This window comes from Hyperolius riggenbachi, chromosome 10 (genome assembly GCF_040937935.1).
Source record: "Hyperolius riggenbachi isolate aHypRig1 chromosome 10, aHypRig1.pri, whole genome shotgun sequence".
Classification (NCBI taxonomy): Eukaryota; Metazoa; Chordata; class Amphibia; order Anura; family Hyperoliidae; genus Hyperolius; species Hyperolius riggenbachi.
The window spans coordinates 245,140,556-245,165,816 of record NC_090655.1 but is presented as its reverse complement, the minus strand read 5'-3'; the positions used below and the strand labels follow the sequence as shown (position 1 = coordinate 245,165,816).

Here is a 25,261-nt window from a genome sequence, read left to right as displayed (position 1 = left end):
TCTTGAGTCTGCTTGCAGGAGGTAAGTCCACCACTGCCTCCTGAGCATTTTGAAACCTTTTATATATTTTTTACTTTTGGCGTCTCTGTTCCATTGTACGTTATATCTATTTCCACCCCTGGGTGGAGGGGGATACCCCTTCTTTTTCCTGTCTACTTCTTAATCCTGAGTGAGGACAGGAAAATCTCCTCACCTGCCTATACAGTGGTTGCCTGGAGGTAACCCTGGTTTGTGAGTATAATTTTTGTACTCTTCCGTTATACCCATTATTTATACTTACTACACTATTTTGGGCTCTCTGTTTCTCTTTTACATATAACCCTAAAAAAGTGTTTCTTAAGCATGATACTACGTGTGAACCTGTTCACATCCACCAAACTACTGAAGAGGTCAAAGTGCCTGGTACGAGCAAAGGACAAGCCGCGTGACAGAACCGAACACTCATATTTATTAAGGACATAATTAGACAAATTTCTTACATTATTTATTTCTTCTTCCTGTCCCTCTGTGGGTATCGTCTTTGGGCCCCGCCCACGTGTTCTCCTCCCCGCCCTTCTGGTCTTTCCTCGGAATGTCCCGTTTGTTTCTTTTTGTGTTGTTTTACCTTTGGCAGTTGATGATACAAAATCCTGTCCCCATCCACCCCTAAAGGGGCAACCACGGCATCGCTCTGGCCAGAAGCTTCATAAGACAGATGCAACCGATGATCGCTGATCGCCCGAGATGCTCAGAGGCATCCGATGCAGCATCTGACGTCTCGGGAGAACTGAACGATACCTGCTTGCTACCCGCAGGGTGGCGGGGATGTTTTATTTGATCTGTTATGTTGTCTGGTCTTTTTATAGAGTATACTCCGTGTCACATTTCGGCAAAGCAGTACAACCATACGTGTGGCACACAAGCTATTCTAACAGTTCTCGATTTGGTAACTTCCTCCCTGAGGTTCCTTATGACACCTCATGGACAGCGGAGATTCACCAACATGATCACTTCAGGCAGAAAGCAAAACCATTCCAGACATCTGTAGCTTTATAATCATATTCACGTTTATTAGTGCAACAATATTGCTGTGACTCTGGGTGATACATACACTGGTGATAGTCAGCAGTTACCTAGGATATCTTTCCCAGAATGCCCTGCTCGAGCAAGTGCCAACTGGCAAGTGCCTGTCTTTGTTCTCTGGTGTCGCTGTATACTTGAGGATTGAATAAACTTTTTCTCACACTCTGAACATGAAAAAGGATGTTAATCTTTTTGAGTCATTTAGTGTGTCTAAATGTGAGCCATAACTGAATATTTCACAAACCCTGAACATGAATAAGGATGCTCTCCTGTGTGTGTTTTATGGTGCTTCTGGTGTGAGTTAGAAGGAAAGTTTTTACCACATTCTTAGTATGAAAAAGGATACTGACATTCTCCTGTGTGTGTCCGCTGGTGTTTCTGAACACTTAAATATTATGTAAACTATTTTCCATACTTTGAACATGAATACATACGCTCTCCTTTGTGAGTCCTCTGGTGTTTCAGATGGTTTGAGCAAGTAAAAATGTTTTCCCACACTCTAAATAATAATAATTAATAAGGATGCTCTCCTGTGTGTGTTCTCTGGTGTGTCTGAAGGCTTGAGCGAGCAGTAAACTGTTTCCCACACTCTGAACATGAATAAGGACGTTCTCTTGTGTGTGTTCTCTGATGTCTCTGAAGGGTTAAGTGAAGAGTAAACTTTTTCCCACACTCTAAACATGAATAAGGACGCTCTCCTGTGTGTGTTCTCTGGTGACTCTGAAGGCTTGAGTAAGTAGTAAACTTTTTCCCACATTCTGAACATGTATAAGGACGCTCACCTCTGTGAGTAGTTCTCTGGTGTTTCTTAAGTATAGAGGACTGAGTAAACTTTTTCCCACACTCTAAACATGAATAAGGACGCTCTCCTGTGTGTGCTCTATGGTGTCTCTGAAGGCTTGAATGAAAAGTAAACGTTTTCCCACACTCTGAACATGAATAAGGACGCTCTCCTGTGTGTGTTCTTTGGTGTCTCTGAAGGCTTGAGTGAAGAGTAAACTTTTTCCCACACTCTGAACATGAATAACGAAGCTCTCCTTTGTGTGTTCTCTGATGATTTCGAAAGATTGTGGTATCATTAAACTTTTCCCCACACTCTGAACATGAACGTTCTCGTGTGTGCGTTCTCAGGTGTAATCGAAGGCTTGAGGGAACAGTAAACTTCTTCCCACACTCTGAACATGAATAAGGACGCTCTCCTGTGTGTGTTCTCTGGTGAATCCTAACGTTTACAGATTGAGTAAACTTTTTCCCACACTCTAAACATGAATAAGGACGCTCTCCTGTGTGTGTTCTCTGGTGTCTGTGAAGGATTGAGGGAAGAGTAAACTTTTTCCCACACTCGGAACATGAATAAGGACGGTCTCCTGTGTGTGTTCTCTGGTGTCTCTGAAGGCTTGAGTGAAGAGTAAACGTTTTCCCACACTCTGAACATGAATAAGGACGATCTCCTGTGTGGGTTCTCTGGTGTCTCTGAAAGTTTGTGGTATGAGTAACAGGATGTGATCCTCCAGAAGCTTTCTTGTCTCCACCTGCTGGAAGAAAGTGAAAGTACATTTTGTAAGGTAAAGCCTTTCAGCATACATGAGTTTAACCACTTCCCAACTGAGGGGTTTTACCCCTTCAGCATCCGAGCAATTTTCTCCTTTCAGCGCTCCTTACATTCTTTCGCCTATAACTCTATCATTACTTATCACAATGAAATGAACTATATCTTGTTTTTTTCGCCACCAATTAGGCTTTCTTTAGGTGGGACATTATGCCAAGAATTATTTTATTCTAAATGTGTTTTAATGGGAAAATAGGAAAACATTTGGGAAAAAAAACATTATTTTTCAGTTTTCCGCCATTATAGTTTTTAAATAATGCATGCTACTGTCATTAAAATCCATGAAATGTATTTGCCCTTTTGTCCCGGTTATAAAACCATTTAAATTATGTCCCTATCACAATGTTTGGCGCCAATATTTTATTTGGAAATAAAGGTGCATTTTTTTCAGTTTTGCGTCCATCCCTAATTACAAGCCCATAGTTTATAAAGTAACAGTGTTGTACCCTCCTGACATAAATATTTAAAAAGTTCAGTCCCTAAGGTAACTATTTATGTATTTTTTTTAATTGTAAATTTTTTATTTTTTTTTAATTACAAAAAAAAAAAAATGGGGAGTGTGGGAGGTAATGAGTTAATTTTTTTCTGTATAAGTAATGTATGTGTATGTGAAAAATAGTGTAGGGTGTAGTTTTACTATTTGGCCACAAGATGGCAACAGTAATGCGACCTCCAAGCGTCCTTCCGGACGCTCGGAGGAAGTATAAAGAGGCTGGGATTTTTTTTTTCTTTTACAATGATCGAGCTGCTCAGCGGAAAGCAGCCGATCATTGATGGGGGCAGAGATCAACGAACGGGAATGTATTTTCCCGTTCATTGATCTCCGGGCAAGCGGGCAGCGGCGTGGTTACCAGCGGGAGTGCGAGCGGGAGCGCGGACAGCGGCGGCAGCGGCGGGGGGTGCGTATATCTACGCTCCGGGCGGGGAAGTGAAGTCCAAAGGAGCGTAGATATACTGTACGCGGGCGGGGAACTAGTTAAAAAGAAGCCCTGACAGAAGCGAAGCCATTTTGTTATGCTGGAAAGTTAGATGAATCATATTTTCAGTAGCTTAGACATAACATTTTTTTTTGTTTTTGTTTTGCTAGCTTGGTGTTGAGTTGCAGTTTACACAAGGTCACGATTCTTTAAACAATAGATTCCGACCAGGGCGCTGCGACCAGTGACTGCGTTTTATTGTTACCAAGCTTGGCTGATTAAACTCTCACTAGTAATCTAAAACAAATCGATAGGTAACCGAATATCCTCACTTCTCATTGGTTCATTATTTCGGGACTAATCTACATTTGTCGTTAGATGATTTGTCAAACATTACCTGCTGTAGAAGCCAGCACCTATTCAGTAAGGAGACCTTGGGCAAGACTTCCTAACACTGCTACTGCCTGAGTACACCCTGGCACTTTGAGTCCGCCAGAAGAAAAGCGCAATAGAAATGTTCTGTACCTTCTCTTACTTCTGCATGAATGAAACCAAGAAAATCCTTTCATAAAGCTGATTACAGATTACCCAACATACAGTGGGATGTGAAAGTTTGGTCAACCGTGTTAATCGTCATGATTTTCCTGTATAAATCGTTGGTTGGTACGATAAAAAATGTCAGTTAAATATATCATATAGGAGACACACAGTGATATTTGAGAAGTGAAATGAAGTTTATTGGATTTACAAAAAGTGTGCAATAATTGTTTAAACAATATTAGGCAGGTGCAAAAATTTGGACACCACAAAAAAAAATGAAATCAATATTTAGTAGATCCTCCTTTTGCAGAAATGACAGCCTCTAAACACTTTCTGTAGGTTCCAATGAGAGTCTGGATTCTGGTTGAAGGTATTTTGGACCATTCCTCTTTTCAAAACATTTCTACTTCATTCAGGTTTGATGGCTTCCGAGCATGGACAGCTCTGTTTAACTTACACCACAGATTTTCAATTATATTCAGGTCTGGGGACTGAGATGGCCATTCCAGAACGTTGTACTTGTTCCTCTGCATGAATGCCTTAGTGGATTTTGAGCAGTGTTTAGGGTCATTGTCTTGTTGAAAAGGATCTTTCAACAAGACAATGACCCTAAACACTGCTCAAAATCCACTAAGGCATTGGTCTCCAGAATTTGCTGATACTGAGTAGAATCCATGCATCCCTCAACTTTGACAAGATTCCCAATCCCTGCACTGGCCACACAGCCCCACAGCATGATGCAACCACCACCATATTTTATTGTAGGTAGGTGTTTTTCTTGGAATGCTGTGTTCTTTTTCCTCCATGCATAACACCCCTTGTTATGCCCAAATAACTAAATTGTAGTTTCATCAGTCCACAGCACATTATTCCAAAATGAAGCTGGCTTGTCCAAATGTGCTTTAGCATACCTCAAGCGGGTCTGTTTGTGCTGTGGGCGGAGAAAAGGATTCCTCTGCATCACTTTCATATACAGCATTTCCTTGTGTAATGATGCACAGTGACTCCATCTGCAGCAAGATGATGTTGTAGGTCTTTGGTGCTGGTCTGTGGGTTGACTCCGACTGTTCTCACAATTTGTCGCTTCTGTCTATCCGAGATTTTTCTTGGTCTCTCACTTCGAGCCTTAACTTGAACTGAGCCTGTGGTCTTCCATTTTCTCAATATGTTTCTAACTGTGGAAACAGACAGCTGAAATCTCTGAGATAGCTTTCTGTATCCTTCCCCTAAACCATGATGGTGAACAATCTTTGTCTTCAGTTCATTTGAAAGTTGTTTTGAGACCCCCATGTTGCTACTCTTCAGAGAAAATGAAAAGAGGAGGGAAACTAACAATTGACCCCCTTAAATACTTTTTCCCATAATTGGATTCCCGTGTATGTAGGTCAGGGTTCACTGAGCTTACAAAGCCAATTTGAGTTCCAATAATTCGTTCTAAAGGTATTGGAATCAATAAAATGACAACAGTGCCCAAATTATGCACTTGCCTAATTTTATTTAAACAATTATTGCACACTTTCTGCAAATCCAATAAACTTCCTTTCACTTTACAAATATCACTGTGTGTGTCTCCTATATGATATATTTAAAGGGAACCAGAGACGAAGCACCCTCATGTATTTTACCATATATATCAGTGGGAACATTAGAGAACACCTACCTTGCTTTCTGCACAGCCTGCTTCTAATCAACCCTGATAAAATCCCCGACTGAGCATTCAGTCTGGTTTTGCTGAGGAATATTTATAGCTCAGTTTGTGTTCTCTCATGTCTTTTCAAGTCCAAGCCTGCCCCCTGCTGGCTCTGCTCAGGAATCATTATAGCTGAGTCATTATAGCAAAGCCAGACTGAATGCTCAGTCGGGGATTTTATCAGGGCTGCTTAGAAGTAAGCTGTGCAGTGCAGAATGAAAAAGAAAGCAAGGTAGGTGATTTCTCGAATGTTCCCACTGATCTATATGGTAAAATAACTGAGGGTGCTTCGTCTCTGGTTCACTTTAAATGACATTTTTTATTGAAACAACCAACGATTTATACAGGAAATTCATGACGATTAACAAGGTTGTCCAAACTTTCGCATCCCACTGTATATGCGTGTGGTTTCTGATTTCCCCGGCCTGTAGTGGGCTTCTGATGAGACGATCTAGGCAAATTATCCTTACAGAATGGTGTCAGTCCAAGTGATTACAGGTGAGGTGAAAGATCATTTTTCTTTCACCTGCCTTTTTTTTTTTTTAAGCAATTTTTTTTTTCTATGCACTTTAAAAAGAAAAGGGAGAAAAAATAAACTATTTCTCAATTTCCATTTACTGTAATTTTGAAATAAATAACGCTACCATAGATAAAACCTACACACTTTATTTGCCCATTTGTTCTGTTATCCCAACATTGAAATTATGTTCCTAGTGCAATGTTGTATTTTGAAATAAAGGTGTATTTTTTTCTGGTTTTCACAGTGTAGTCTACCAATAGATAACGTTTTTTTTTAAATGTTTTTTGATAGAAAAAGGGTCAAGAGCAGAGGTTAGGGACACATACAGAAACATAGAGTGACGGACAGAAGGAGGGGGAGGGGTAGAAAGGCAGAAAGTATTATTTAACCACTTCCCTTTCCTTGGGACTAGCAACCACGTCCCTGCAAAATGCCTTATCTCCATGCAGGGTCGTAGCTACTACGTCCCTTCACATCCAATCCCCCCGCCTCCCCCGCGCACACGCTCCCGGGATCGTTACCGACGCTAATCATTAGCTGAGAGTACAATGAGTGGGAACATAGTAATACTAGTAGTAATAGTTATGCGCGAGGACAACTTGTGGCCAGATAGTAAAATTACATCCAAAACCATTTTTATTTAATAAAAAGACCTATTTTTACTTTTGAAATTGACCCCTTACCTCCCACAGTCCCCAATAGTTGCCCTAAAAAATTTTTTGTAAAAAACAAAAAAAAAAAATTTGAAAAAAAAAACAAAAACATAAATAGTTACCTTAGGGACTGAACTTTTTTTTAATACATATGTCAAGAGGGTATATTACTGTTACTTTATAAATTATAGGCTTGTAATTAGGGATGGACACAAAACTGAAAAAATGCACCTTTTTGCAGTAACCAGGACTGGTTACTTAAATGTCATTTAAAGTGAACCAGAGATGAAGCACCCTCATGTATTTTACCATATAGATCAGTGGGAACATTAGAGAAAACACCTACCTTGCTTTCTGTTTCATTCTGCACTGCACAGCTTGATTCTAATCAGCCCTGATAAAATCCCAGACTAAGCATTCAGTCTGGCTTTGCTATAATGACTCAGCTATAATGATTCCTGAGCAGAGCCAGGCTTGGACTTGAAAAGACATGAGAGAACACAGACTGAGCTCTAAATATTCCTGAGCAAAGCCAGACTGAATGCTCAGTCGGGGATTTTATCAGGGTTGATTAGAAGCAGGCTGTGCAGTGCAGAAAGAAACAGAAAGCAAGGTAGGTGTTTTCTCTAATGTTCCCACTGATATATGTGGTAAAATACATGAGGGTGCTTCGGCTCTGGTTCCCTTTAAATATATCATATAGGAGACACACACAGTGATATTTGTAAAGTGAAAGGTTGTGGTGAGTAGTGAGCAATGAGGTGGTGGAGTCCACACTGTGTATGAGGACTCCTGTCATATGTTTGTCTGTATAGTAAAAAGGACAGTGAGAGGAATTTTATATCCTTACAGAGCGCTCTCTCATGTGAAGATCTGCTGAGTCTACCATTGCCAGTCACGCTATATATCTTACACTTATAAATGAAGAATGAAAATGTAAAACATATAAGCATATAGCATTCATTCCTTACCTGTGCAGATATCTACACATGATTTTTCTGCTTTGATATTTGTCATCACATCACTCTCCTCCATAGTCTGCTGATCACTCCTCACATATGTCTCTTCTTCTTCCTCTTTAATTGTCCTCATCATGTCACTCTCCTCCATAGACTGCTGATCACTCCTCACATACATCTCTGCTTCTTCCTTTTCAGCTGTCCTCATCATGTCACCCTCTGCTATAGAATGATGATCACTCCTCATATACATATGTTCTTCATCCTCTTTAATTATCCTCATCTTTACACCCTCCTCCATAGACTGCTGATCACTCCTCACATATGTCTCTTCTTCTTCCTCTTTAACGTCAAGTTTTACATCAATCTGTTCTTCACTCTAAAGCCAAAAACAAACAAACAGAAAATGACATCTTTAAAGCATACCTGAAACCATATTAAAGTTATAAGATACACTCACCTAAAGGATTATTAGGAAGACCAGTTAAATTTCTCATTAATGCAATGATCTAATCAACCAATCACATGGCAGTTGCGTCAATGCATTTAGGGGTGTGGTCCTGGTCAAGACAATCTCCTGAACTCAAAACTGAATATCAGAATGGGAAAGAAAGGTGATTTAAGCAATTTTGAGCATGGCATGGTTGTTGGTGCCAGATGGGCCTGTCTGAGTATTTCACAATCTGCTGTTGCTGGGATTTTCATGCACAACCATTTCTAGGGTTTACAAAGAATGGTGTGAAAAGGGAAAAACATCAAGTATGCGGCAGTCCTGTGAGCGAAAATGCCTTGTTGATGCTAGAGGTCAGAGGAGAATGGGCTGACTGATACAAGCTGATAGAAGAGCAACGTTGACTGAAATAACCACTCGTCACAACCGAGGTATGCAGCAAAGCATTTGTAAAGCCACAACATGCACAACCTTGAGGCGGAAGGGCTACAACAGCAAAGACCCCACCGGGTACCACTCATCTCCACTACAAATAGGAAAAAGAGGCTAGAATTTGCACAATCACCAAAATTGGACAGTTGAAGACTGGAGAAATGTTGTCTGGTCTGATGAGTCTCGATAGAGTCAGAATTTGGCGTAAACAGAATGAGAACATGGATCCATCATGCCTTATTACCACTGTGCAGGCTGGTGGTGGTGGTGTAATGGTGTGGGGGATATTTTCTTGGCACACTTTAGGCCCCTTAGTGCCAATCGGGCATCATCTAAATGCCACGGGCTACCTGAGCATTGATTCTGACCATGTCCATCCCTTCATGACCACCATGTACCCATCCTCTGATGGCTACTTCCAGCAGGATAATGCACCATGTCACAAAGCTCGAATCACTTCAAATTGGTTTCTTGAACATGACAATGAGTTCACTGTACTAAAATGGCCCCCACAATCACCAGATCTCAACCCAATAGAGCATGTGTGGGATGTGATGGAACGGGAGCTTGGTGCCCTGGATGTGCATCCCGCAAATCTCCATTAACTGCAAAAAGCTATCCTATCAATATGGGCCAACATTTCTAAAGAATGCTTTCAGCACCTTGTTGAATCAATGCCACGTAGAATTAAGGCAGTTCTGAGGGCGAAAGGGGGTCAAACACCGTATTAGTGTGGTGTTCCTAATAATCCTTTAGGTGAGTGTAGATACATACTTACATCAGTAGTGGGAAGCCTGTTTATAGTTCAGAGGCTTCTCCGATCCTCAAAAAGCTCTCCGCTCCAGCGCAGGGTCCCTATAAACATATTTGAGAGTATTTCAATTTTTTTACATTGCCACACCCCCAAGTATGAACGGGGCCGTACTGAGCATGCTTGAATACGATCCGCACATGCCCAGTAGAGTAAAGTCAGTCATGTGGGGCTTCTTCCTCCAAGCACAAGTGGTTTCATGCTACTCAGCAGTTGTGGGCCTCATTCACACATGTACAGAATGGCTGCTCTCTTGCTTGGACAGCAGCACACCCATTGAGAAGAAGAGGGGCCTGGGCAGCAACAATGGGCTCATGAAGGATCGGGGAAGCCTCTGGACCATCCTGAGGCTTCACACTATTTAAGTAACTATCAAACTTTTTGACTTTACTCACAAGTTTGATTTAAAACAAAAGTGACTAATGAATTTATATTCTGATACAATCTCTTAAGAAGATTACACCCTCTGCTCCACCTACCTGATGTTGAGGGATGGTGGGATCATCCTGTGGACAATCCTGGGAATAAAGAGGACCTGTACAACTCTCTGCTGGGTTTATTTTACTGGATCCATCTGTAGGAAATACACACACACACTGACTGAATACATTGTCTCTGTGTGTTTATCAGATGATGGGGGATCTAGGTGGACTCTCCACACTGCTCTCTGCTTTACAGGAAATTACATTCTCCTCTTACCTGGTGATATGAGTGGAAGTTGATGCTCCATAATGGCGTTCTTGTAAAGGTCCTTGTATCCTTCTATATGCTGCCACTCCTGCATGGAGAAATAGACAGGGACATCCTGACACCTTATAGGAACCAGACACACATAATTATACAGTCACCACTCAGACTCATCCCTCACATGTTATACATATATCTGTACCAACACCAGGGGTGTAACTGCAAATCATAGAGTCCCCCTAACATGCACACTGCCTCCCGCCATGGTGAGAATAGCTCTCAGGCAGGCATTATTATTACTGCAGGAACTTTCTAAGAAACTCCTTCTGCTCCATGGATTGGAGTTAAGATGAGGAACGCTGCATGGGGGGCAGTGATGATGGAAGACACATGGAGGGGCAGTGCTGATGGAAGACATGTGGGTGGACTGTGGGGAAAGTAAGATCTCCTTGCTAAAAATTGTTGCTGGCTTACAAAACAGGAAGAGCCAAGATTCGATACCTGGACTCTCCTATGTAAGCAAGGGTCAGAAACCTGATCCAGCCACAAATCACATTAGGGTGAGTATATAAGATACAGGAGACGTTCCCCTGGGTCAGGCAGTGATGATGGGGGACACGTGGGGGAGTGTGGGGGAATAATGATAGAAGCCCCCATTGCTGGGTGCAGATTGGCTCCTGGAAAGGAAATCACATTAGGGTGTGTATATAAGAATATACAAGAGACATTCCCCTAGGTAAGGCAGAGGTCACTGGCTGTAAATATAAATAAAAATGATGTTATTACCTCCTATCTCGACACCATCAGGCCCAGTAATGTCTGTCTGCTACCTACTTCCTGTCCTGCCCCTCTAGATGCTGGTCTCCGCGTTCCACCCTGCTATCCGTGATGCGTTCCATTTGTTACAAGTAATATCAGGTCTCCATCTTGTGGACAATACGTAAACTGCGATTACGAACCATTATGATTCCTGTTACAGGTATCTCCATCTTGTGGTCAGTATTGGAACTGCTGCCTAATTTCACTTTATTGTGTGGATTATTGTTTTCGTAGGCCCATATTACCCCCCATGCTTTGCACTGATTATTATTATTGTAAAGTATTTATATAGCACCAACATCTTCCGCAGCACTTTACAAAGTATATATAGTAATGTCACTTGCTGTCCCTCAGAGGAGCTCACAGTCATGTTTTTTATTTTTTTTTTTAAACTCAGCGCATATTTGTTGTACTGCACCCAACGCCATCAAACTTGCTTCATTGAAGCCTTCTTGTGTTGGGTTCATTTTGCATCATCGTTTGATTAGTTTTTATTGCTTAGTATAGTCATATCAAAAAAAGATGAAGTACATCAAGGTTCAATCTCAATACAAAAATAAGAAAAGATAAAAAAAAAAAAAAGAAAGAACCAAAATCTAAAATATACAGTCATCCTACTTATCTTTCATACGCCCCCCCCCCATTCATCCTTCCTCTCCTCAAGCTTACAACCCATACCCCCCCCCATTCATTCCCTTGCATCCATCCTCTCCTCAAAACTCACCACCTACTCACCCCCCCCACCCCCCCCCCCCCCCTCTCGGTTTCACAACCCATCCTCCAACTTTACGTCCTGCCGCAACCATACATTCCCTCACTGTCCTTGTCTTATACAGTTATTACTTCTCTTCTCAGTCAATAACTTAATTTCCCATTGTATCTCTCTATTGCTGATTCCCATATCTCACCAGGAAGCTGGAACTTGTTTTCCGGGCCCCGCTCTGCTGTTCCCTCCTCACCCGTCTCCATCCGCAATAAGTATGATGTTTGTCTTAACCACTCTTTTATAGAGGGTTTGTTTGAGGTTTTCCATTCTCTCACTATAGTTACTTTTGCTGCCAAAGAGAGCATATAGAGTAGAAGTGCAGTATTTTTATTTTTACCTGTTTGGCTGCACCCGAAAATTGCCACCGCGGTATCTATACTAACACCCAGGGCTATGTAATCTTGGATGAATTGTTCAATTTCTGTTGCCTAATTTCACTTTATTGTGTGGTTTATTGTTTTGTAGGCCCATATTACCCCATGCTTTGCAATGATTATTATTATTGTTAAGTATTTATAAAGCACCAACATCTTCCGCAGCACTTTACAGAGTATGAATAGTAATGTCACTTGCTGTCCCTCAGAGGAGCTCACAGTCATGTCTATCGAATACTATGGCCAATTTTAGGGCGAAGACAATTTACTTCTCTGCATGTTTTTGGGATGTGGGAGGAAACCCTCGCTAACATGGGGAGGACATATAACCATCTTGCAAATACTGCCCTGACTGGGATTAAAACTGGGGACCCAGTGCTGCAAGGCAAGAGTGCTATCCACACAATGCCACCATGCTGCCCATTGATGAGGACCACTGATGAGCACAGCAGCACCATCCACCCACCTGTTGCCATCTCGTCTATTGTAACAGGTCCTATCTAGCCTAGTACCGGGGTGCTGCCTGTCACTAGAGATGGCTCGAACCTCTGATTTTCGGTTTGCAAACCTCGAACGCGAACCTCTGCAAAAAGTTCGGTTCACGTAAACTTTTTGAACCGCAATAGACTTCAATGGGGAGGCGAACTTGGAAAACTAGAAAAATTTATGCTGGCCACAAAAGTGATGGAAAAGATGTTTCAAGGGGTCTAACACCTGGAGGGGGGCATGGCGGAGTGGGATAAACGCCAAAAATACCGGGGGGAAATCTGTATTTGATGCAAAGCAGCGTTTTAAGGGCAGAAATCACATTGAATGCTAAATTGGAGGCCTAAAGTGCTTTAAAACATCTTACATGTGTATACATCAATCAGGTATTGTAATTAGTGTACTGCTTCACACTGACAGACCAAACTGACTGTGTAACGCATCGCAAACAGCCGTTTGTGTAGTGAGGCCATGCTGGACTGGTGCGCACCATGACGAGAGTGCAGGTGATGGCGGCTTTTCAACCCATATGGTCACCGGGCTGAGGTAGCTCAATGACACAACAGTGACTGTCCAGCTGATCGAATTTGGTCTGTCCACAATGAAGCAACGACCTTGTTATCTTGGGTGTGCCCCCCAACACACTCATATAGCCGTCGGTCATTGCTTCATTGTGATACGCAAGCCCCTTCACCACGGCAAGGTAACGATCACAAAGGGGAATTGACACATGTACATGCCTTTTGTTTTGTTGTTGCAGCCGCAGTGCAGCCAGAAAAATTAGGCAGGCATGTACATGCACCAGAAAAATTATTATAGCGGCCGCTGCTAGTAGCGGCCTTAAAAATTCAGGAATCCACCTGGAGTCCTGGACCCTGTTAGTGGTGGCAGAGAAGGCAGTCAAGTGGCCTGCAGGCAGAGATGCTGTGTGGGGAGCAACTTAGTCTTGGGGCAGGCAGTCACACAGCGTGCAGGCAGAGATGCTGTGTGTGGGGACTGACTTAGTCTTCGGGCAGGCCTGACCGTGCTTTGCAGACCACGTGGTCAGATGGACCCTTGACCCAACGCTGTGTGTCAGAGATGACACCACTTGCCTTTCAACATCACGGTACAGTTTGGGTATCACCATTTTTGAGAAATAATTGCGGCCTGGTATCTTCCACTGCGGTGTGTGGCTTTGCTTTTGTGTGCTGCTTTTCCTCAGGTGGTCATCCCATTGCAGTTTGTGCTTTGTCATCATGTGCCTTCGTAAGGAAGTTGTCCCTACGCGGGTCTTGGTCTTTCCACGGCTCAATTTTTGGTGGCAGAGAGTAAAGATGGCATTGCTCTCATCTGAGGCAGACACACAAAAAAATGTCCACATGCCGAGCCCTGGGGTGATGGCACTTTGGTGGTGGTGGCAAACTGAGTGTTAAGTGGGGTGCCAGAATCAGAGCAGGAGGAGGAAGATATGTCACGGTTCCGAGCGGAAGCTGAGGAAGATGAGGTGTTCTGTGTTAAATAGTCAACTACGTCCTGACAATCTTGGAGGTTGATGGCACGCGTCTTCTGAACACTGTACTTTGGTCCAGGGCCGCACAAAATCACAACAGCATGACTTTGAAAAGACCTGCCGGGTGGCCTGCCTCTGCCTGTTTTGCCCATATTGGGGGGGATGAAGTGAAAGGTATGCACTGACTTGACTAATACAATGTGCAGTCACACAGGTGCAGTGAACAGGTATGCGGTGACTGGTATCAATACAATGTGCAGCTGTCACACACAGGTACCGTGAACAGGTGCAGCAACTGACTGGTATATAACACCGCGTGCGCTCACGTAGGAAGGTAGGTGCACTGAACAGGTGAGTATGCAGTGATTGGCATTACAAATGTGCAGCTGTCACACACACGGGTACCGTGAACAGGTGCAGTGACTGGTGGTATATAACACTGCGTGCGCTCATGTAGGTAGGTAGGTGCACTGAATAGGTGGGTATGCAGTGATTGGTATTACAAATGTGCAGCTGTCACACACACAGGTAGTCACTGAATGTGCTGGGCCTGGCAGTGGCACAGTAGGAATTACCAAGGAGCCAAGGTTCAGCAGCTGCGACTGACTGACAGGGCTGTATATGCAACACAAGTGTCTGTGGGACACACACACAAAAAAATAGATCACAAGAACAACATTAGCTCTCAAAAGAGCTGTTGAGGATGAGGAGTGCTTTTTAGAAATAAGTATCAGCAAGAAGGAGCACCCTAACAAGCCTAACACAAGAGCCTAACTAAGCTTTCCCTATGCCAGAAGGTTCTCTCCCTTCTCTAATCACTTCAGGCACACGAGTGAATGAAATGCCTGACGCTGCCTGCCTTTTATAAGGGGTGGGTGGGGCTCCAGGAGGGAGTATAGCCTGATTGGCTACAATGTGCCTGCTGACTGTGATGTAGAGGGTCAAAGCTGACCCTAATGATGTAGTATAGGGGGCGAGTCGAACTTACATATAGTTCGAGGTTCACCGCGAACGAGAACCACCGAAGTTCACGCAAATAAGTTCGCGGTCGAAATGTTTGGGCCATCTCTACCTGTCGCGGACACACAATGACTGGGTCTCCACCTGGATTTGTGCAAAAATGCTGGTTTATTGTACCATAGTAGAAAAAACACATGACCTTTCGGCCTGCGGCCTTTATCAAGTGTTACACACACTGAGTAAAAACTCATTGTGGCTTAAAACACACCCCTAGGGGCGGGCACATACTTAGAGAGATTTAAAGCAACAGTACATGGAATATTGTAGGTTACAAAAAACATCTTAAATTCCAATCCTCATTAAGTCCATCTGGGAACAAAGTATTTAACCTACAGATCCATCTGCTTTCCCTTCTTAAGAGGGTTGTTTCATTGTCCATTCCTTCTCCTGCTGTGACCTTCTCCAATACACACCATCTTAAATCGCTCACCATGTGGTTGCAATCATAAAAATGTTTACCTACGGGAGAGTAAAAAATGTTTTCAGGGTCACTGATGTACTTCCTATATAATCTTATGTCACTACTATGTTCATTAAACCTTACTCTAATGGGTCTGGAAGTTTGTCCAACATAGCCCATCCCACAGGGACATTTAAAAAAATAAATCACATTAGAGGTTACACAGGAAAAATGACCATTGACCTTAATAAGCGTGCCCCTTGTGGGATGAGCTATGTGGTCCCCTTTAACAATACTCCCACAATTTTGACAGCTTAAGCATGGAAATGTACCATTTTTATTTGGTAAAAATGTTAATGTCTGCTTCGTACTCTTTTTTTATATCAGCCTTGACTAGAATATCACGGATACTTTTCCATTTTCTGTATACAAATTTCGGAGGAGAATGAAATACTTTAGATAACAACGGGTCTGCCTCTATCAATGACCAGTTATCAAGTATGCTCTTTCTTACCAGCTGGGCATGATTATCAAACGTAGAGATGAACTGTACATCCCCCCTCATTTTTTCTTCTTTCTGTTGCTTCTGTCTCAAGACCCTTCTATCCATTTTTTCCACCAATAATGCTGTATTAACTACTTCCTTTCTCTCATAACCCCTTGCGACAAAATTTTCAACCAACCGTGTGTGATAAGCCTCATCATCAGATGTGATGCATCTAGCTCTGATGAATTGGCTTTTGGTGAGACCTTTAATTAGGGGACGAGTGTGACAGCTGCTTGGCAACATAGCATTGTTCCTGTCAGTTTTTTTCCTAAACAAATTTGTGTGGAAAAATTTTCCATCAAATGAAATATCCACATCTAGAAAATGCAGGTTTTGCGGATGGAATTCCAGGGTAAATTTTAGTTTCATGGCAGAGATTCAACCCCACAAAAACTCTTTTAAACTCTCTTCAGGGCCTGTCCCACAAAAAAATAAATCATCAATAAAACAGCAGTATCCCTTACCAAACTGCTTAAAAATGTCATTACCAACAATAAAACGGGATTCAAAATCTGCCATGAAAACGTTAGCTATTGTAGGGGCATAAGGTGCTTATGCCTTACTTGCAAGAAAAAATATTTTTGTACTCGGAAAAAGTTAGAATTAAGACATAATTTTAAAAGATTGCACACAAAAGATGTATCGACCCAGAGGATTTTCCACCTACTCCAACGCTGTCTGGATAGAATAAAATGCTTCCTCATGCGGTATATTGGTGTACAAACTAGTAACATCCAGACTCACCAAGTATCTCACACCACTTCCATCTACCCCCTCGAGATAGTTTAAAAAATGTGTGGTGTCTTGCAAACAGTAAATGTTCCTTTTCACAGTAGGTTGTAATACACTATCAATATAAATCCCCAGGGGTTCCAATAAGGAATTCACCGCAGATACGTCAGGTCTCCCTGGCGGATGTGCGGGATTCTTATGGATTTTGGGCAGCGTATACATTACTGGTACCCTGTATTGATCCTTAATAAGGACTTCCATCAAAGATCTGGAAATAAGCCCACCATCAAAAACCTATTTCACAAAACACGATATTTGTTCTTGAATCTTGCAAGAAGGGTCACCAGGCAGTGCAGTATATGTATCAACAACATTAACTTGTCTCATCAATTCAGAGACATATGTACTTTTATCCTGAACTACCAAGGAGCCCCCTTTATCTGCCTTTTTATACACAACAGTTTCATCTATGTGGGATCCAGGTGTGGATTGGTTGACTCCCTGGTACATTAATCACTTTGCGTTAGAGCTGAGGGATTATCTTTCTTTCTGTCCATCTCTACCTGTCACCCATCATGCCTCATGTTTATTCCCTCTCTCATCTCCCCCAGCAATAAATTCACTCACTGAATGAAGTTCATTTTAGCCCAGTACAGAATTATGCACTTTTTTTTTACTTTTTAAGTAAGGAATTCTGCCTCTATAGAAGAAAGCTACCTTAGAGCTGTAAGTATTGTTGTGTGGGGTGAATTGCTGTCAGCAGTCATTCATTGGCAAGTGTGTAAACCTGCTGCCTTCTTGTCTGAGTGGCAGTGACTGATACAAACACACCAGCCTGTCACATTCCTGGCCAGCTGTGTCTGTGTGCAGAAATTACCTGCTGAAGCCCCTCCTCCTCCCCCAATGGTTCTGCTCCACCTCACTTGTGCTCTGTGTGTTGGAAATGTCTGTGCAGGGAGTGGGAGACTGTGTCTATGCTGGACCCCCTCTCTACCTCCCCCCACGTGCACATATGCATAGTGGCTTAAGTGGAATTCACAAACCTATTCCACCGCCTGCCACTGGGACTTTTGCCTCCTCTTCAGTGTGGCTCTGTCAGCATGTACCAGCATCTCAATGCTGAACCCCAAATGACACGAGGCATCAGGAGTCCATAGAGGGACGCTGGTGTATGACCTATGGATCCGCACTAAAGAGGAGATAAAGGTCCAGGCTTCCAGCAGTGGAATAGCTATGTATGTTCTGCTGTGATATATAGGCACATGGGGAGAGAGAGACAGTGAAGCAGGCACCCTTGGGGGAGGCTGGGGAGTGGTAAGTTAGGATACTGGTGATACTGCACTAAACTTTGCATCTGTTTGTAAACTATATTTGTGAATGATCGCTGTTACCGGCTTTAACAGTAATCATTCTCACTAAACATGCATGGATTGGCTCAGGGGACACGTACCCTTCAACCAATCCTTCCTGCTTTGGGGGCCGTCAGGAGCGATCGTGTGCAGCACTCAGCTGAGTGCACGTGTGTGATGGTCACATCCCTGTGGCTGTAGGAACCACGGCTGCAACAATCACGTCCGTGTGGCTGGAGTAGTTAAGAAGTTAGACACGTAGCACTAAGAGTGTGGATAGTAAATGGTGAATGACATATAGATAAAATGTTAGTACTCTGGGAGTACAATGTGCACAGAAGTGATCGCTCCCTCGTCCCACCAGAAGTTCAGCTTTCTGTGTATGGATGTCATTTGTAAATATAAGCATACACAGTATATGATTTCACATAAGTATTTATGAGTGATGAGCTTGTAACATTATCTGCTTACAGGACAGGGGGATGGGGGGGGGGGGGGGCGGGGGGGGGGAGGCACGGGGCTGCTGGAGGGAACCTGCATGCCCCAGCAAAGCTTCAGAGATTTATGATTAAGTTTAAGAGTTTGAACTCCGGTAACAGTAAAACTCTAAAAAAATAAGAAATATAATATAATAATAGAAAAATAATTTTGTGTTTAGAATCAGAAATAACTCTGCAGACCCTTTGTAAAAGAGGAACTTCAGCCTAAACAAACATACTGTCATTAAGTTACATTAGTTATGTTAATTAAAATAGATAGGTAATATAATCTCTTACCCACCCTGTTTTAAAAGAACCAACAAATGTTTGTGATTTCATGGAGGCAGCCATCTTTTTGGTTGAAAGGAGGTGACGGAGCATGAGGCACAGATCCAACTGTCCTGTGTCCTGATCACCCCTCCCAGCATCGGAAATCCCATCATGCTTTGCACAGCGTCAGGGGAAAAATGCCTGGGCAGATTTCTTTGATGGGGCGGAGCTTAGCTTCTGTGCAGCTAAAAATGAAGCTTGGGTAAGAAAAACAAAGTTCTGATGCAGTGAAACTGAAGAAACACCAAGCCTTTTCAGTGATGCTGAGTAGATTTTTAGTCTGGAGGTTCACTTTAAGATTAGCTAAAGCTAGTAAGTTCATATCTGATCCTAAAGGAACGCTCAGTGTAGATTGCCTTCTTAAAACAGAAAGTATTTGCTACAATTCAGCTTTAAGTGAGCACCTATGGTTTCCCACAATGCATCTCTAGCGAATATGCAAATGATCTCTTTATGCCCCTGAAGCCAGTCTTACATCCAAAACTGCTGGTGCATAGGAACCTATAACTGAATACCCAAGCAGTTCCTAAAGGAAGGATCTTTCTCTGATTTCCATGTAAATGGGATAAAATGTTTGTGAGAAACGGATACATTTCCAAGGTATGAAATGGGATATCTGAGTGCTGTAATATGTATTATATATGTATTATGCTGTGCATGCTATAACTACTGTCTTATGTCATCTGTTATGTTTATACAGTAGAGTCATACTTCGTGTCACATTTTGACAAAGCTGTATCACCATACGTGTGGCACACAGGTTATTCTGACTTCTGTTCTCGATTTGGTTACTTCCTACCTGAGGTTCCTTATGACACCTCATGGACAGCGGAGATTCAGCGACATGATCACTTCAGGCAGGAAGCAAAACCATTCCAGACATCAGTAGCTTGATAATCATATTCACATTTATTAGTGCAACAATATAGCTGTGACTCTGGGAGATACATACACTGGTGATGGTCAGCAGTTACCTAGGATATCTTTCCCAGAATGCCCTGCTCGAGCAAGTGCCAACTGGCAAGTGCCTGTCTTTGTTCTCTGGTGTCCCTGTAAGCTTGAGGATTGAATTAACTTTTTCTCACACTGAACATGAAGACTGACGTTAATCTTTGTGAGTCATTTAGTGTGTCTAAATGTGTGAGCCATGAGTGAATATTTCCCACACGCTGAAAATGAATAAGGATGCTCTCCTGTGTGTGTTATCTGGTGCTTCTGGTGTGAGTTAGAAGGGAACCTTTTGCCACATTCTTAGTATGAAAAAGGATACTGACACTTTCCTGTGTGTGTCCTCTGGTGTTTCTGAACACTTGTGTTAACTGTTTTCAATACTATGAACATGAATACATACGCTCTCCTTTGTGTGTTTTCTGGTGTTTCAGAAGGTTTGAGCAATAAACAAACTTTTTCCCACACTCTGAACATGAATAAGGATGCTCTCCTGGATGTGTTCTCTGGTGTGTCTGAAGGCTTGAGCGGGCAGTAAACTGTTTCCCACACTCTAAACACGAATAAGGATGCATTCCTCCTGTGTGTGTTCTCTGGTGTCTCTGAAGGCTTGAGTGAGCAGTAAACTTTTTCCCACACTCTGAACATGAATAAGGACGCTCTCCTGTGTGCGTTCTTAGGTGCATCTGAAGGCTTGCGTAAACAGTAAACTTTCCCCCACATTCTGAACATGAATAAGAAGCTCACCTCTGTGAGTAGTTCTCTGGTGTTTTTTAAGGTTAGCGGATTGAGTAAACCTTTTCCCACACTCTGAACATGAATAAGGACGCTCTCCTGTTTGTGTTCTCTGGTGTCTCTGAAGGCTTGAGTGAAGAGTAAACTTTTTTCCCACATTCTGAACATGAATAACGAAGCTCTCCTTTGTGTGTTCTCTGATGACTTCGAAAGATTGTGGTATCATTAACATTTTCCCCACACTCTGAACATGAATGCTCTCGTGTGTGCGTTCTTAGGTGTAATCGAAGGCTTGAGGGAACAGTAAACTTTTTCCCACACTCTGAACATGAATAAGGACGCTCTACTGTGTGTGTTCTCTGGTGTATCCAAAGGCTTGAGTAAAAAGTAAACTTTTTCCCACACTCTGAACATGAATAAGGACGCTCTCCTGTTTGTGTTCTCTGGTGTCTCTGAAGGTTTGAGTGAAGAGTAAACTTTTTTCCCACATTCTGAACATGAATAACGAAGCTCTCCTTTGTGTGTTCTCTGATGACTTAGAAAGATTGTGGTATCATTAACATTTTCCCCACACTCTGAACATGAATGCTCTCGTGTGTGCAGTCTTAGGTGTAATCGAAGGCTTGAGGGAACAGTAAACTTTTTCCCACACTCTGAACATGAATAAGGACGCTCTACTGTGTGTGTTCTCTGGTGTATCCAAAGGCTTGAGTGAAGAGTAAACTTTTTCCCACACTCTGAACATGAATAAGGACGATCTCCTGTGTGTGTTCTTTGATGGCTCAGAAAGTTTGTGGTATGAGTAACAGGATGTGATCTTCCAGAAGATTCCTTGTCTCCACCTGCTGGAAGAGAGAGTGAAAGTACATCTTTACACAATAGACGCTGATCAGGGCGCTGCGACTTGTGACTGCATTTTATTGTCACCTTGCTTGGCTGATGAAACTTTACAAACTCTCACTAGTAATGTAATAAATCGATAAGTAATCATATATCCTCACTTCTCATTGGTTCATTATTTTGGGACTAATCTACATTTGTCGTTAGATGATTGGTCAAACATTAGCTGTTGTAGAAGCCAGCACCTATTCAGTAAGGAGACCTTGGACAACACTCCCTAACACTGCTACTGTCTGAGCACACCTTGGCATTTTGAGTTCGCCTGGAGAAAAGCGTGATAGAAATGTTCTGTACCTTCTCTTACTTCTGCATGTATGAAACCAAGAAAATCCTTTCATAAAGCTGATTACAGATTACCCTACATATATGCGCATGGTTTCTGATTTCCCAGGCTGTAGTGCGCTTCTGATGAGATGATCTGGGCAAATTATCCTTACAGAATGGTGTCAGTCCAAGTGATTATAGGTGAGGAGAAAGATCATTTTTTCTTCACCTGCCTTGTCTTGTAATAGCATTTAAAGAGCCACACTGCTCTGAGAATTTCTCAACCACTTCAGCCCATGGGTTGTCTTCTGCTTATCTATATGAGCAATGTTCACATTTCAGCGCTCCTCCCATTCATTCGCTAACAACTTTATCAATACTTATCACACCTAAATGATCTATATCTTGGTTTTTTTTTTCACCACAAACTAGGCCTATTTCTCAATTTCCATCCACTATAATTTTGAAATAAATAATGCTACCATAGATAAAACCTAAACATTCTATTTGCTCATTTGCACTGGTTATCCCAACCTTTAAATTATGTTCCTAGTGCAATGTATGGGGGTAATGTTGTATTTGGAAATAAAGGTGTATTTTTCTTTTTTTTTTTTTTTGTTTTCTTAATGTAGTCTAACAATAGGTAAGTTTTTTTGGTTTTTTTTCCCCTTTAAATACATTTTTTATAGAAAGTGGGTAAGGAGCAGAGGTTAGGGGCATACAGTATATGGAAACATAGATGAACAGGGGGGGGGGGGGGGGGAGAGAAAAGAAAGGCAGAAAGTATTATTTAATTTAATAAAAAAACATATGAAATTATGTGCTTTACTTGCAAAGTCTCTCTTCAGCAGCTTCTGTCAGCTCAGAAAGTAGCTCGGACGTAACAAAGCTGCTTACAAAGAAACTTTGCATTTGTTTGTAAACTTTATTTGAGAATGATCGCTGTTACTGGCTGTAACAGTAATTATTCTCATTAAACAGGCATGGATTGGCTTAGGAGACATAGATGGTCTGGCGCGACTCTCCGCCCACTGAATCCAGCCTCCCTCAGTGCATAAAAGTAGCTCACCAATCACCTGCTCAGCACACCCTGATGAAGCCTGTGATTGACAAGCACAACGTGTAGGTGGGTGGGGCTTCACACATCATAAAGGAGTGCTCCACTAGGCTTTCCGAGTGGCATCTCTGGCCTTGGCATGCACACTGGCTCCTGTGGATTACAGCACTGCAGCGTTTACTATCTGAATACAGTAAGAGCTTTATTCAGATAGCGGGTGATTGGTGAGCTACTTTTATGCACTGAAGGAGGCTTGTATACCCTGGAAACTTGTACCCAGAAAAATTGCCTAAAGTTGTGATTCCTTACACCAATTGCAAGAAGATGACAGCTCTGCTTTATCCCTTGTGGTGGTCATCTGAGTGTATCCACGGCGTGGATGCCCTTCTCATGCATATGGCAACTGCTTTTGCTGCACCCCAGTGTCTCCCCCACGCAGAAGAGGCCGGCCAGTGTGTATAGGTACCGGTACCTGTGTGAGTGTAGTTGGTGTGAGACTGACTGTGGGATCATGCTTAGCAAAATGGAGTTTATCCATTATCATTAATTTTAGCTTATTGGTGTTTATACTTTTGCGTATCGAATTAAAGGTCAATTTTGTATTTCCATATCCTATTTGAGTCACGGCAACTTACTTTATGACAACAGGACGTATATATACATCCAGTATAATTGTGGAGACTGCACCACCAGTTTGTTACAAAATGTGGCACATGTGGTATCATTTTAACTGTGACGAGTTGTAGAATACATTTCGATGTGTCTTAAAGAGACACTGAAGCAGAAAAAAAATTATGATATAATGAATTGGCTGTGTAGTACGGATAATTACTAGAACATTAGTAGCAAAGAAAATATTCTCATATTTTTATTTTCAGTTATATAGTTTTTTTATAGCATCATTTTTTAATATTTGCAGTTTACACACTACTCAGCATTCTAAATGATTCACAGAGCAGGCTAATGAACTTTTGAACTGCCCTCTGCAGAAGAAAAAACAATACAGTGACTGGCACTTGAGATAATAAGCGTCAGAAGACAGAGCTACCTAAAACTTTGAAAGTCGTGGAGCTCAATGGCTCTTTTGCATAGATAACAACTGGAGTTTCTTAACGTTAATGGAAACAATATTAGACTCTGATCCTATTTTTTAGCTGTACAACACATACAAATCAGTATATTATAATTGTTTTTTTGCCTCAGTGTCTCTTTAAAGCTTGGATCCACGTCACATGAAAAATAGGTAGGGACAAAATCAAAACATAAAAAGTCATTTTCAACAATATGATCAAACTTGGGAAAGTTGTAGGAAAACTACAAGAGACATATGTGGTAACAATATAACCGTGATAGATAGTAGAATAGAGCTTAGTGAGTTTTAGGATTGAGGCCCTTGTGTATTCTTTGTAGCCACAAGCCCACAAACTGTATCAAAAGCAGTTACATTTTCACATATTCTGTACCAAAATAAAAGACTTGTAAAATGAAAACAAAGTTACAGAATATAAAAGAAAAAACATACCTCATGAACTTAGCTTTTTAAATATGTATGCCATGAGGGTATATTACTATTATTTTTGCAAATCAGGTCTTTGAATTCTCGATAGCGTACAATGAGAAAGCAAAAAACAGAAAAAAGACTCCTTTATTTCCAAATACAATAATATCACCATACATTGTACTAGGAACATAATCTAAATGTTGTAATAACCAAGATGGATAAGCAAATAAAATATGTGGGTTTAACATAGTTAGCACCGTTTATTGTAAAGCTATACTGGATGTAAATGAAGAAATAGTGTTTTTTTTTTAATTTTTTTCCCCTTATTTTCCATTTAAAATGCATAGAAAATAAGGTAATTACTAAACAAAGCTATCAAACGCTAAAAGCCTAATTTGTCCTGAAAAAAACAAAACAAAAAACAAGATATAGATTATTTAGGGGTGTAAAGTAGAATAAAGTTATTGGTAAATGAATGGGAGCAGCGCTGATATGTGAAAATTGCATTCGTCCTGAAGTGGTTAATATGACGCATGTCCCCTTCCACTATTCCTTCCTGCTTCGGAGGCTGTCAGGAGCGATCATGCGTGGCACCCGGCTGAGTGCGCAGGCATGATAGTCAAATCCCTGTGGCTGTAGCAACTGCGGCTGTGACTATCACATCAGTGCAGCTGAAGTACTCTAATGGATGGGAATAGCATGCTACAATCCTGGAAGGTTCCATCCAACCT

General features: G+C 41.9%; 2 protein-coding genes across 3 annotated transcripts in view; both read right to left on the bottom strand.

Annotated features, from left to right (window-relative positions):
• Nucleotides 1-1,024: 1,024 nt before the first annotated feature.
• On the bottom strand, nucleotides 1,025-11,179 carry LOC137535131 (oocyte zinc finger protein XlCOF22-like). Its single transcript, XM_068256947.1, has 5 exons — nucleotides 11,118-11,179; nucleotides 10,344-10,422; nucleotides 10,124-10,218; nucleotides 7,963-8,329; nucleotides 1,025-2,597 (listed from the first exon to the last, which is right to left on the bottom strand). The coding sequence occupies exons 2-5, from the start codon at nucleotides 10,372-10,374 to the stop codon at nucleotides 1,576-1,578; spliced, it is 1,515 nt and encodes a 504-aa protein (XP_068113048.1). The 5' UTR covers nucleotides 10,375-10,422; nucleotides 11,118-11,179; the 3' UTR covers nucleotides 1,025-1,575.
• An 8,840-nt stretch (nucleotides 11,180-20,019) lies between these two features.
• Nucleotides 20,020-25,261, bottom strand: part of LOC137535147 (uncharacterized) — a 42,516-nt gene continuing 37,274 nt past the window's right edge. For both annotated transcript variants that reach the window (XM_068256962.1, XM_068256963.1), the window contains exon 9: nucleotides 20,020-21,653. The gene's annotated coding sequence lies outside the window, so the exon portion shown is untranslated. The remainder of the gene's footprint in view (nucleotides 21,654-25,261) is intronic.

What these genes read in the sequence shown, in the direction of transcription:
- LOC137535131 (XM_068256947.1), bottom strand. Translation starts at nt 10,374, where the DNA reads ATGGAGCATCAACTTCCACTCATATCACCAG. An exon ending in ACTTCCACTCATATCACCAG is followed by an intron (nt 10,219 to 10,343) that starts GTAAGAGGAGAA and finishes TATTTCCTACAG; the next exon opens with ATGGATCCAGTAAAATAAAC. An exon ending in CCACCATCCCTCAACATCAG is followed by an intron (nt 8,330 to 10,123) that starts GTAGGTGGAGCA and finishes TTTTGGCTTTAG; the next exon opens with AGTGAAGAACAGATTGATGT.